Below are 13,737 nucleotides of genomic sequence, written 5' to 3' on the forward strand. Positions count from 1 at the left end.
ATAATTCTTTACAAACTTAAGAGCCCAAATCAGTACCTCCTTTAAATGACTCTTGCACAGTTTTAATCCAAATCAGATTATGTATACATGGATCACTGCATCAATGTTACAAACCTTAGAACAATACAGGAATCACAAACAGCAAAGCACAATGCCCTAGATATTATCTAAGTGAGCATTGCATTAAAAATCCCTGTATACAGTGGAGATTTACCTTGATTCATAACTTACACTGGTGACTGGATTTGCACCAAGCAAAACCATTTCAAACCATGATAAATTACCCCTTATTTAGATTAGGGATATTAACTGGTCCAATTAAATCAATGGAGCAAGTTCCCAAGAGAGACAGGAATATTCTAGACAGAAGAAGTCTGCATGTTTAAAGAGAACTGCATTAATATAAGATGTTTCTTCTACCTTCTGCTTCCAGGAAGAAATCCAAATAATCTTTGTTTATTGTACCATTAGAGCTTGAAAGGGCAAACATTTTGTTTAACAAGACTGCTTTTAAACTTTCCTTGTTTTGTGTAACCAGCTATTTGAAAGAGAGTCTGTAGCCAAAACCATTGCCTGACCACCACCACCCCTCATTTATTTCTGCTAAAAGACAGCTATACTACAAGCAGCTGCTATCTAGATTTAATAGGTCAAGATACGACCTCGGATTGCACTTGATTTCAAGCACTTCAGTGGAACAGTTCCTTCTGTTTGAATGTACTATTTGTCAAAACAAAAAAAACTGCTGGGAAATATACCAGTTTCAACTAGATTTTGTTGAAGGAAAAAGCAATCCAAGCCAGAGGGGTTTCAGAAAACATATTTTCAAAGTACTGGAAAGTACAATTTTCTAGTTCAAATAACTTTTCACTTTATGCACTTTAAAAATCTGAAACATTTTTTTCCGAGGTCCAGAGGGACCCAAAAAGTTAAGCCTTAATTCCCAACATCTCCTGTGAATAAGCAGTTTACTCCCCAAGTACTGATGAAATATTCAACTGTTTTAGAGAAACACATTCCTGCTATTCACACTTGCTCATTTCTTCATGAGACATACAAGAAGAAATTCTATTCTGTGTTTAAATTGTTAACCAGAGTTTTTGCCTCCCTCCATCCCCCAAAAGAAACAGAAGAAGCACATGAATCAGAAGCAAGGCAAGACCTTTGAAAAAGCTCTAGTTATTTAGTACCAAACTAGACAAACCCTTCAGAACTTTACTGGGAAGATAAACAGGACTTCATTCTGATTTGTCTTAATGAAGCAAAACAGGTCACTGGAAAGCATTGAAGAAATGTTACACACCTTGAATAAGGACCTTGAGAGGGAGAAGAAGAGGAACTTTCATAGCTATACTGTGTTGATAGCTATACTGTGTTATAAATGCTTATAAGCTTTATTATTAATTCTTCAGTTTTCTTATTGAAGAAAGCTCAATCCAAAATGCACTGAAGTCAATGAAAAGGCTTTCCTTCGCTTCAAATTATGCCTAAATTCACCTTTATCTCCCTTGTGCAGGCTATGGCAAAAGGCACTTAAAAAAGCAAACAAAACAACTGTTCTAGCTAACATAATGAGATGCATTTAGCCCAAAGTATAGGAACCAATTTAGCACCATGTCCATGACAAAGAGATTGAACTGCTATTTTTTCTCCAAACTGTAACAGTACCTGATGAACAGCAGTCACAGAATAGTCTGAAATGAACATGACATGAAAAATACACCTTTTCAAAACACTGATGCTATCACAGAGGAGAAAAAAAAGGACCTTTTATTTTTGTTTTTCCCCACAGTACAGGCAACATGTCATTCCTCATAGCACTGTCCTGGTGAGGAACCTTGTCCTGCCAGAAGCCAGAGACAAAAGCTGCAGACCCTCCAGAGGTGAGAAGCCTCATACTTTTACATCAGGAGTATGAGAGTGTGTAAGGAATAAACTGTAACTCTAAACAGTATTTCCACACCAAACAATAGCCATAGTTAAACACATTCTCTATCATCTGATAAGGTTCTGGATTTTTAAGAAATAGCTTTTAAAAGCCACATTTTCACAAAGAAAAGCTTTTCTTTATAGAGGGAAAAAAAGGAATAGAGAATGTTCATACATAAATCTGGAGCTTACATACTATTCTTTCAGATTGTTAATGGAGTCAATCTATTCTTTCAGTCATTCCTGTTTTTTTCTGGGTGGTTTTCTTCCTTAAAGAAACAGGTATTTGGTAAAATACATAAGCAGTAATTTTAACCAGGTTGGGGATTTGTTTTCTATTCAAGCAGAAGGCTTGTGTTTCAAGCACATTGCCAAAAGGGAGTGTCAGAACATTCAGTCATCCAAGGGACATCAATGCACATTTGGGCTGTTTAGTCACTCTGCTGTCAGCCCAAAAAACACCCAAGGATTAGGCCAGTGGTCCATTAATACATGCCCCTGGAGTGTCCTTTACTAAGGGGAAATATATCTCTCTTAATTCCTATAGCATCAGAACCCTGGTTGAACAGAGCAGAATTCTTCCTGTCATTTGTTAATTTTCATTTAAAAATACATTTTCAATAAAGGCTAGATGCCTCCAATCTGGTGCAATGGGTGGAAGGACATTGCTACACCCTCTCTGTATCTTTGTAGAAAGAGGAGGAAGGGAAACAGCTGGCTACTTTTAACAATAGCTGGATTCAGCCAGAAAAAAAAGCTCCACCAATATGCCTGCATGCTGTAACAAGCATAGCTGTAAGTCCTGTGCCCTGATTCAACTAAGCACAACATTTCAAATGTATGCTGGAGAGCAGATCCTTATTTTTTTATGGAGAAAAAGGCATTTTTCAATGCAAGGTATCAGGAATCACACTGTCACTGATGGCACTTGAATAGGATTATATAGTTCTTATGGCATCTGTATGCACAAGGCTCATGGGAATCCAGAAGACAAACTTCTCTTCTTCAGATCAGGGATGAAGATCTAGTTCTCCTTTAGTTTATTCCTGCAAACAAATGCTGAGAGAATGCACAAAACCAATCAAAATCCCTTAGCCATCTTATTTTTCCTGGGGTTTTTTTTTGTCCTATTTGTAGGGACATTCCTGCCTCACAAAGCAGGCAAGCAAGCATCCCTTGGGTGTATCCCAAGAGACACCCTCCATATCTCTTAAGACCTACTTCTACTTGGTGCTGTGCAGACACCTTTCTTTCCATGTAATTATACAGGCCTGTATGATTATATTGGACTGCAAATTGCTTGTTGCAGCCCAAGATCAACATACACAAGGAAATTCTGGCCTTGCATATCATCAGTCTGAGTTCTTGCTCTTAAGAAAGATCAAGAATTTCAGTGTTTGCAGTCAAATCAAATCTGACTGAACTGACAGTCTAATGGAGGCTCAGCAATTCTGGGATACAGGGTATTCTGGTTAAGTCACCTGCATGGGTAATTCAGAGGTTGTCCAGATGCCAAGTAAACCTTTCCCCAAGGCATAGAGGGAGGGAAAAAGGGGCTAAACCCTTGCAAAACATCTGTTTGTTCCTATCTCCTCTTGTCAGTCAGGCCTCTTGCAAAGAGCTCATTAAAGGTAATTAAAGGGAGGAGAAGGTGTATGATTATATTTATTATGCATATAAAGAAATTTGGGGGATATAAGTTAAAAAAAAAAAAAAAGAGAGAGAGAGAAAGAAAGAAGTATAAGAAATATAGATACCTCTGCTTCTTGTAGGGTCCCATGGTTCAAGCATACCATGTCTGGACATGTGATAGGAGAACCACAACCTTCTTGAATTGCCAGCTCCATGTACTGTTTTAGACACTAGAAACAAGTAAAGAAAAGAAGAAAAAACAACATTATAGCCCACATGTTGGTAACAACCAGATGGCAGAGATGCTGCACAGTTCCCACCTTCAGCACCTTAATTGGCTGTCCTGAAGCTCCAGCACACAGCAAACATCAATTATTATAAGCGTGAATGCTACAAGTCATTACATTGGAAAGAATGCAACAAAGAACAATTAATTATGCATGACTTCATCTGCCAAGCACTGCGTTTACCTAAGTCAGCAAGTCAGACCTTTCAGTCCTAACAAGCCCTGTGCTCTGCTAAACTGGGATTGGAGGATTTGGCAGGGGGGAGTATCTTTTATCCTAATTAAACAGACTTCGTTCCTTTGTTTTTGCTCCTGTGTTCTTAATTCAGACTCTCAGCCAGCATTCTCCATTGTAGGAGAACTCATTTACAAGAAAGAGATTACTGTTCTCAGCTGCACAAAAGGGGAAGGGGGTTTATAACCTGGTTGGGAGGTTTAATCTGCCCTAGAAGATGTGCAGCTACCAGTTCCTCCTCCCCCTCAACCCCCCACACAGATAAAATAATTTCCATGGTTTATCATGATTTATCATCAGCCTCTACTCTACCCAAAGTCCATTTCCAGCATGGAGGCCACCTTACAAATGTTTCCAAATTGTTCCATTACACAAAAAAGCAGGCTTCCCCTCCATGCTCAAAAAGCCCTCTACTCTGCTCTCCCCACCCTTGATTTGGCATGCAAGTTTCAAATACATTCAGCTTGTCTTTATAGCACATATTATAGAGTCTTCAGTAAAATCATGGCCCAAAACTCATGCAATATACCAAAGAACAGTACTCGAATTGTTCCTCCAAATTGCACAGGTAAGTAAGTAAGGTCACTTCTAAATAAAATGAAACAAGAAAGTCTCCTCAAAATAATGGCAAAGCATACAATAAATTGCAAACCACCATTAGCAAAACAACAAAGCGTGGACTTCTGACAGATTTTGGTATCAGCTTGCATAGTTAACTGTAAATGAAAATAAACATGTTACGAAAGGTAGGACTAATGTAGTTTTTTTCCCTACAGTTTTTATATTTCATGCCCACATGACAAATCCCCTCCCCAGTACTGCTGACTTCTCCCCTTATTGCCCCATCAGTTTTCAAGAAATATGTCAAAGAGAAATATGGTTTTGAGACCTCTGTCTCTTTGCCAACTTTTGGAAGAGGCTCTGAGTTCAAAAGCTAATGGGTAGGTGATGGGGAAATCACAGCCCTTCAGAGTATGGCATCTTTAGAATCCCCGAAATCATTGTTTTATTATTTATAAGGATTTAACATTCAAGTCTGTGTTAGTTTAGACTATTCTGAGAAGGCCTTGCATATTGTGCTCTGATTAAAGAAATTTCCTCATTTGTATTTTTTATTGGAAAACTGATTCCCTCTTAACCATCAGGATAATTAGGACTTTTACAAATAGAAATGAGATTTCCTTACTATTCTGTCTCTCTACTGAAATGTCCGCATCCACATTTTGCTTAATTCTGATAAGCTATAGAGAGATATTAGTTCAAGCAAGTAGAATCGGCTTAACTTAGTGGGATTTTAAATTAACTTACTTTTGATACTGGAAGTATATTCTCTTAGAAGAACGTTGGGATATAACCTAACTGGTAAGCTTTAAATATGTAGCTCATTAAGCACTAATGTATTCAGATCCAGCATGCACCCCTATAAGGAAGCAGCAGAGCAGGTTGTAAGGAATTGATGGTGCAAGTAGAATGTGGGAAGTGACGGAGATACAGGTGAAGAGCAAAAAAGAAATGTCAACAACTGAAGGCAGTATTAGCTCCCTAGGGATTATCAGCCCAGATTTAACCAGGAGCTATTATTTTATTATTCTAACAGCAGTCTTGGTGCCCTGTCCCATCTTCTCACCCACTTCTCCCAAAGGCATCTAGGCACAGTGCTTTTACAAAGTCAGTTTACCCCAGATCAAATCACCCCCCAGCACTGCAGCTCCCTCACAGAGCACTGAGCAGTAAGCAGGTATGGAACCACAGCAGTGCCTGTGAGCGGAATCATGGTGCTGCCAGGGCCCTGCCCACATCTGCCACCATGGTGTGGGCAGTGGCAGCAGGTGACATAGGGAAAGCCCACAAAAAGCGTGCCCAGAGGCCAGGGTGGCTCCCAGTGCCATTACTGGTGCAGATGAAGGCTGTGGATGACTTTGTCCTGCAGCTCCATGTTCATTAAGCACTGAGCATTGCCCACATGCTTCAGCACATATCACAGGAGAAACCAGTCTGCAGGTGCTCACTCCCTGCACAGATTTCCTCCCTGGTTTGTACCTGAACCAAGTCTCTTCCACAAATAATGTAAACAGAAAATTCTGCCCTCAGAGTCCCATCCCCAAGGCCTGTGCATACTGCAGTGTGTAGAGTGCATTTCTTGGATATGTGGGCAGAGCCTCCTTACATCTCGCTCCAGCTCCTCATGGGAGACCTGATTACTTTCTGGATCAAGTCTCAGGGCAGCATTTGGTGAAGGGCAAATGTTTCCCTCCCACCAAAGCATTTAGGTTGCCTTAATTCCTCAGCAAGCATGAGAGAGCAACATTTTACTTTTGCTAAGATCCTGGGTTCTGTCTCCTCTGTGGTGCTGCCTGATATTTAGTAATTTGTTTTGACAGCATGGTACAGTGGATTTGTATTCTGGGGGCAGCTCAGGTCAGGTAGTTACAGAGGGAGGATAAAGCCTGAGAAGCTACTGCAGGCCCAGCAGCAGCCCAGAGGCTTGTTCTTAATTTAGACTCTCAGGACAGAAGCTCGGAGCACTGACGATTACGCTTCCGTTCAAGAATGGGCATGAGGCTCTTAAGGAGCTTCGATCCACAGTATAGATTTTGCCATCAGTTTCAATATGCAGTATCTAAGTCATTAGGGGTACCAAGGCAGGAGAACAGAGGTTTCTGAGGACTGCTAACGGAGCTGGATGATTCTTCTCTTCTAACCCACTGCTTGGTTGTAGGTGAGCACAGGTGGGCAACCAAAGCCTTCTGTGTTTGCAGAGGGTGACTTGGACAGATTTTATAATTGAGCTGTGCAGTGCCACAGATCTTCAAGTATTTCCCAGAAAATCTATCTCCCTGTTAAATCATTTTTATAGGTATGAAATCTTTTGTCTTGACCTTCTATGCTTGGAGGTGCTTTGGGTGCAATACAAGAAGGACTTAAAGGTGCCGGGAAACTTGAAGGAAGCATTTAATATTTACCGCTGAAGGATTAAGCTTTTTTACCAAAGTACGTACATGAATGAAGATGTGAATTTCTTGTTCCCTCTTAGCACCAAAGAAGAAACATTAGAAAAATCACTAAAATTTTAAATATGCCTTCAACTTTTGCAGCGAAACTGTTTTCAGAGGGGTTTTACCATTATTTACAGCTCAGCCACTAATTCAGCTGCTTACTTGAGAACTGGCAACTAAGAGTATCTGAAAAGATGCAAGCCAAAAACGTGATGAAAAGTTGTTTCACTGTCTATATAATGAATCACAACTGACCTTCTCAGCAGTGTGTCCTCCCACACTTTAGAGAGTACATTATTACAGACATAAAATGGCAAGATTTTTTGTGCATTCTGCCTACAAAAACCAGCAGTACCTCAGGAAAACTGCACACACTACATATGCTATTTAACTGCTCTTCAAAGGGAAGGAAAAATCAAGATGCTCTGTCTTCTGTGATACAAAGTGTTACCTGAAAGGGTCTTAATCCTGACATCCAAGAAATCAGGAGATCTCAACACCCTGGGCTACACTCTCTCACCATTTTCCTGCAATGTGGTGACTTTTGAGCATGGAGAGCAGTCAGCAGCTGGAGTGACCTCAGCATCTAAGGATCTGTGGCTTACAGTGACATTAATGCCATCCTGTTACTTTCCATGGCCAGAGCCAGCAAAGCTTCCATGAATGTGTCACATAGCCAAGGCAGATGGTTGAGACGACAAACTAAAAATCTACCGCGGTCTTGCTGAACAGGTTAGAATCCTGCTGACTACAGATCACACACTGGAGGCTTGATTCCACTGTGTTCACCCCTCAAAGAAAAGGCAGACACCAACACAAGTAGCATTTATTCCCATACCTGCAAGTGTGCTCTAATCAGTTACATACAGTTTACTCAGATTTTCCCTACTGAGCAACTCTATCATGGATATATCTGTGTTCTGGGAAACATAATAAAATCCTGAGGCATTCAAGTAAGCAGGATCAAATCAAATGCAATAATGTAATTCCACTAGTAAAACTCAGTACACCTAGCAGAATGTTTTGATGCTGATCTAGCTTTGCAAAGCACATTTTGCTCCTGCTGGACTACTGTCAACTTCAGTCAAAAGAGGACTACAAGTATTTTTTTCTCTGCCTGAGATTCATAATGTATAATGATATTTTTTTTCCAGTAATTTGCTGTCAAAGCCTTTTGGGGCAAGATTTTTTCCTCTTATGTTGGTTTTGTCTTTCAGGCCATCACCTTCCTCTATTTAATAAAATAAGATCAATATCCAGTTAGCTACTTCACAAAATGCTACTCATGAGTATCTAGTAAGTTAAGGCCTATAAAGTACCTGGATAAAATTATCATGCAACAGATATGCATCTCTTTTTTTTTTTTTTATCTTGCAAGACTTGTAGGAAAGATTATGATTTAGGCAAATAATTACTAATGCCCAAGTACACATTCACCTCCTAGAGCTAAGGGTTTGTTGAAAGAGTACATTGAAATGTGAGGAAGCATCTTTAAAAATACACTGAAAAGCCTAATCTAGGAATGGACAAATTAGTAATAGAAAAGATTCCTTCTTCAGTAATAAACAGAAGTGTTTTCTGTGATCAGCTTCAAGCCCCAGAAAGAAAATTCTGTTCAGGCTGTTCATTGATTTTTCATTTCAACACTTCTGCATACTGCTCTAACTTCAACATATTTTTTCCCCCAAGTATATTGTACAGAGGGGATTTTTAATGTACTGACCAAGAAAAAGATGTCTGTTTGGAAATGTATTTACTCTGCAAAGAGTTCATAACAGTTCTGCATTTTAACATAAAAATGAGTTCAAAGTATAACTTCAGTGTTATGTTGCTAGGTAATGATGGGACAAAGGTACTACATACCTTTCACTGTGAAATCTGAAGCTTCTATTCCAATCCACTTTCAGATAATTTATGTATCAAAGATAAAAGATGGGTCTCAATCATTCCTACATACTGCTTTTCAAGTACCCAGACGTTCCATTACCTTGCTCCTCTCCCACCTGCTTATAGTTCTTCAGCTCCCAAAATGCAGTCTCATTAGTTTGGATGCAAAAGCATAAAAGAAACCCCATATGTGATATGACAAAACTGAACAGGTACCTTTATTAAGAAACATGGAGGGATAGCTAGGAAGAAGAAAGAAACAGAAAACACTGGCATTTTTTCCTGTCAAATGCCACAGATATTGCTGCCAGCCACTCTGTAGCAGTTGGTACAGGATAACTAAAGGTACTTGTCTTTAATTCAATTATGGAAAGGTAAAGAATAGATCTGCAGTATTTCCCAGACAGTACTAGGCCATGATCTATATTAAATGTGAAAATGCACAAAATGATTGAAGGCATCTTGCCAAAACAAGGTCTTTCCTCCTAACATATAACTTGAAGACAATTTCCATTAAAAAAAAAAAAAAAAAAAAAAAAAAAATTCAGGTCTCCCTCTTAAAATCCACAGGAATTATTTAAAATGTTAAATCTCCCTTCCGGATTTGTCCACAAAACTGTATTTGTTTGGGGTTTGGGTTTTGTTTAGCCTTAGCTTTTTTACAGACTCCAGATTTGAGGGAGGGATGTGGAAATACTGTATATGGAGAGAATACTTAACTTTTCAGTTGACATTCCAGAGTGTCTCATGATTCAGAACAGATGAATAGATAGGCATTCCATTTTTATTTTAGTTCTGGGCCATGGTTATGTACCTTTTATTTGGTAAAACAACATTCATTTATTTCTTATGTTCTAGAAATGTTACCTGTCCTTCGGTGCATACACAATCTAGTATTACTAATTTTGGTGCAACAGTTCATGTCAGAACTCTAAATTTAACCACCTGATCTACCCAGTATCTAAATCAACTGTCTACTAAGATAAATACACTCCCCCCGACAGTACTCGTAGTGCTTATGGCAGATCAATATAATGTTAAATAATATGTTCATCATTGCCACGACATCTGCACTTCAGTGTGCTCAATCTCCAAAAGGGATCAGTCACTTTCAATACGTGGTACTCAAACTCCCGCAGTCTCTCAAGTATCTCTCAGCAGGTCTTGAAACTAGATTAAACAAGTGTATTGGCAATCAGCTTGAAGGCATTTGCACTTCAGTTGGAAAAAAAAGTGAGGCTTTTCCAATTAAAGAAAGTTTTTAGAAACTACACCACAAAAATAGTAATTTCTTAATTTGCTACAGATAAACTTACAATAGGCACGGTTTCAAATGAGAAACAAAATTCCAGTGAAATATGCATAATGCCCAGTCTCTGTTTTAACTGCTAAGGACCAGATATAGTGGTTCATGAATGTATAGAAGATCAAATGGACAGAAGATCAGGCCACAGAAGAGCCTTATCAAGAAAGACGCTTGAAAGGAAGTGAAAAAATGCCCCTGTAGCTTCAAAGAACACACAGTCAGCTCATGGCTCAGTATAAGGGAAGGAATAACACCTCTAACAAGCATTTTATTTTGTCACGACCAAATGAAAACACCAAGCAACCATGACAATGGACCAGAACATAATTGCCTCCTCTTGGTCCACGAGCATATTTTTTATGGGATCTTTCAAATGTACCTGAGAAATACACTGTCATCAGCTTTGTTCCAAAATATCTACCAGTGGTGCTAAATTCTGCTCAGAAGCACAGTCTGAAGCCAATTTACTCATGGCCCAACACATCCTGGCAGCCTTTCATAAAAATCAGGAAAGGTTCCTGGTAATCACTGCCATGTGGTACCACCAAACAAAAAAGGACCAGAGAACAGGACCAGAGAAATTCACCCTTCACAAAATGTAACCAGCTGCAAATATAATTTCTCTTGCCAAAAATCTATGTCAGGCCAAACCTGGCCTTACCAACGGCTACAAAACAGACACGACCATAAGGCTTATGTCCCAGTCTGGCTCAGTTACCGTGGCACTTTGAGGCACTGACAACTTACTTCACATTGACTTCTTCATTGGTTAAATGCAGATAACACCAACTTCATTGATGCAATGCTGTCATTAAAACATTAGTTCCCTCTTCCTCCCCTGTCTTCCCTTGACCACACCATACAGAGACTGCCACCTCTAGTGACTTCAGAAACGTGCAGTCCCCTCTTCCTGAATACTAGTATCCATCAAAAGGCAATCTGTGCTCTTTTGGTACCCCAACTCTGCCTCTGGTGTTACTCTGCACAGAAATACATGCAAGAAGATCTTAAACCATCTAAATTACTACAGACGTGCTCTGTGTTCAGTGCCAATATTAGCAGGTGTAGGAATTCTCAACTTGAAAACACAATTATTCTGAAACATTTCAAATGTCGAGCTGGGAAAAAAAGAATCCCAAATGTCAACACTTCCAAATGGAAAACAATCTGAGGTGAGCTTTTTATAAGTAAGTGGGGCATTGCAGCACAAGGTATATTTAGGAAGAGGAGAAGGTAGTGAGTGTTCTGGTGCAGCCGTGAGAAGGTTTCTCCTAGGATGGGGAGAAAAGGAGGAAAAAGAGGAGAACAAACCCCTTCTTGAAAACTAGCACAAAGAAACAGATGCAATACTAAAACCCAGTGTTGGCTAGATGATGGCAAATCCAAATCTCCCCTTACTTACAAGTTTTACTAAGTATTATTTCAGTGGATTATTCATATGCATTTGCTTCACTTAGCAGGTATCCCATTCTTTTTACCATCTGCCTCTGCCTAGTCCTTCATCTACTCAGTCTCCTCTGCTCTCAGACTTTTCTGCTCATGTTTTTTGCTGAAGACCCTTCACATTAATTTTTCCAGTTTTTCAGTGCTCCCCTCCACAAATAATCTGAAACTTCACAGCATTAAGGGCAAAATGTTACTATTCAGCCACCCAAAGGAGGCAGGACAATGCACAGCTGTTCTTAAAAAGATTAAGGAAAGCAGAGGAGCCTCAGAGTGCCCTGCTGATGAAGTACCAACAGAGAAACTGCTACTTCTGTAAGAGTTTCTTCTTCTCCTCTAGTAAAAGCAGCTGGCAGCAGCCTCTTTCTGAGGTTGAAGCCCCTCAAGGCCCAGGCAGGCAGCTGCCCACAGCACCATGCTGTCCACAGCAGCAAAGGAGCCTTTTTAGCCCAATGTCTAGCCCTAGCCTTGCTGTCACACATAGCTAAAAGTGAGGCAGAAAATCTTGCTCTCCAATTGCCTTTGGAACACCTCCTACTTGTAAGAGCACAAGACAGCACAGAAGCTACCCAGTCTTGCATGCTGACTTCTCCTTTTAAGGCTGCATGAAGTTTAATCTCATTTGGACTGCATTGTGTGCATCAAAATAACAAACAGGTAGATCATCATGGTATTTGTTTTGCACATTTTGTAACCCAGTTGCCTCATACACTTCTCAGAAGTACAAGACTCAACAAAGAATTTGCTTGGGGGAAAAAAAAAAAAAGGGGTGAATCATGCTAATTCTGCACAAACCTGTGCCAACAATACAGAATAACATACTCGAAAGCATCTTCTGTTTCCAGTTTGTTACATGTTGTCTTCGGCATCTCGAACCCTGTGCCAGTAAACAAAATAGATGAACATAAGCTGCTGCTTGACATAAACAGCAGCAATCCCATTTATTGCTCACCTGTCACTGGGGCTCTGAAATTCCTAGGAGGACAGAAGGAAGGACAAAACCAGAAAGAATTGGTTTGCAGAGAAAAGCCAACCCTGGGCTTTTTACTGACCCCTAAGACCATGTTTCGGCAACAGCACGGGTTCCCTTCTGTCACCACTGCCACCAAGGCAATCTTACCGCACCTGCTAAAACCTCACATCCATGACTGCATACAGGCTACAGACTCACACCAAGTCTTTCATAGGGCCCTTGGTATTCCCAGTGTTACTGCTAGTCCTGCACTCCTCACTAGCACTTCCAAAGGATAGTTTATGCTGTGCCAGACACCAGGGCATTTCTAGCTAAGGGGATGCAAGATGCACGTGATCACATCATTCACTGTCTCCCCCTGCTGCTTTCCCAGTTTCAGCCATGTTTTGAAAAGGTAGGAGTCTCCTAGATGCACACTTTCCAGACAGTCTAATGAGCACCAAAGCCTGGGCAACACCCAGTGTGCAGTGCAAAGGCAAAGCAGGGAGGGTGACCTGTCCATTCCTGGCACTGCCCCACCAGAGCACACCTGAGTCTTACCTGAGCGAGGCACGGAGGGAGGAAGGTAGGGAGGAAGGGAGGATTTAGGAAATTTTATTAGAAATAAGTATAATATTCAAAGTATTATTCTGTAAGTGGATCAATCAAGATGTAATTAATATTAGTTTGCTTTGGACCCAGAAGCACTGTATTTTTTAGCACCATTATGGTGTGGTCAGACACAGTGTATAATTATTTCACGTACACATGTGAAAATACCATGACCACCACGGGTGCAAAAACCTGAGTAGCTGCACATCCAAGGAACAAAAATTGCAACAAAAGGTAAACCTAAGGGACTGCTGATAAGAAGGACATCCCCCCTTCAAGACAAGGAACAAGATGAGCAGTATGAGGAACAGATGAGACCCCCTCCCCTTTTGGAAATGGGACAAGTACCATAAAATTATGCAGCTTGAGCAGCACTGAAGCTGAATATCCATATGTAAAAGTGTGCACCATGGCATGGCACTCTGCAAAAGTTTTACAGATATAGGAAATGAACTGAAT

At 40.2% G+C, this 13,737-nt stretch overlaps 1 protein-coding gene across 4 annotated transcripts in view; it reads right to left on the reverse strand.

Annotated features, from left to right (window-relative positions):
• RNF144B (ring finger protein 144B) overlaps positions 1-13,737 on the reverse strand; it is a 96,768-nt gene that overhangs the window by 18,607 nt on the left and 64,424 nt on the right. For all 4 annotated transcript variants that reach the window (XM_069008006.1, XM_069008004.1, XM_069008005.1 and 1 more), the window contains one exon: positions 3,687-3,791. In XM_069008006.1, coding sequence (XP_068864107.1) covers positions 3,687-3,791 — 105 coding nt within the window. The remainder of the gene's footprint in view (positions 1-3,686; positions 3,792-13,737) is intronic.

The sequence above is a fragment of the Aphelocoma coerulescens genome, chromosome 2, assembly GCF_041296385.1.
Source record: "Aphelocoma coerulescens isolate FSJ_1873_10779 chromosome 2, UR_Acoe_1.0, whole genome shotgun sequence".
Lineage (NCBI taxonomy): Eukaryota > Metazoa > Chordata > Aves > Passeriformes > Corvidae > Aphelocoma > Aphelocoma coerulescens.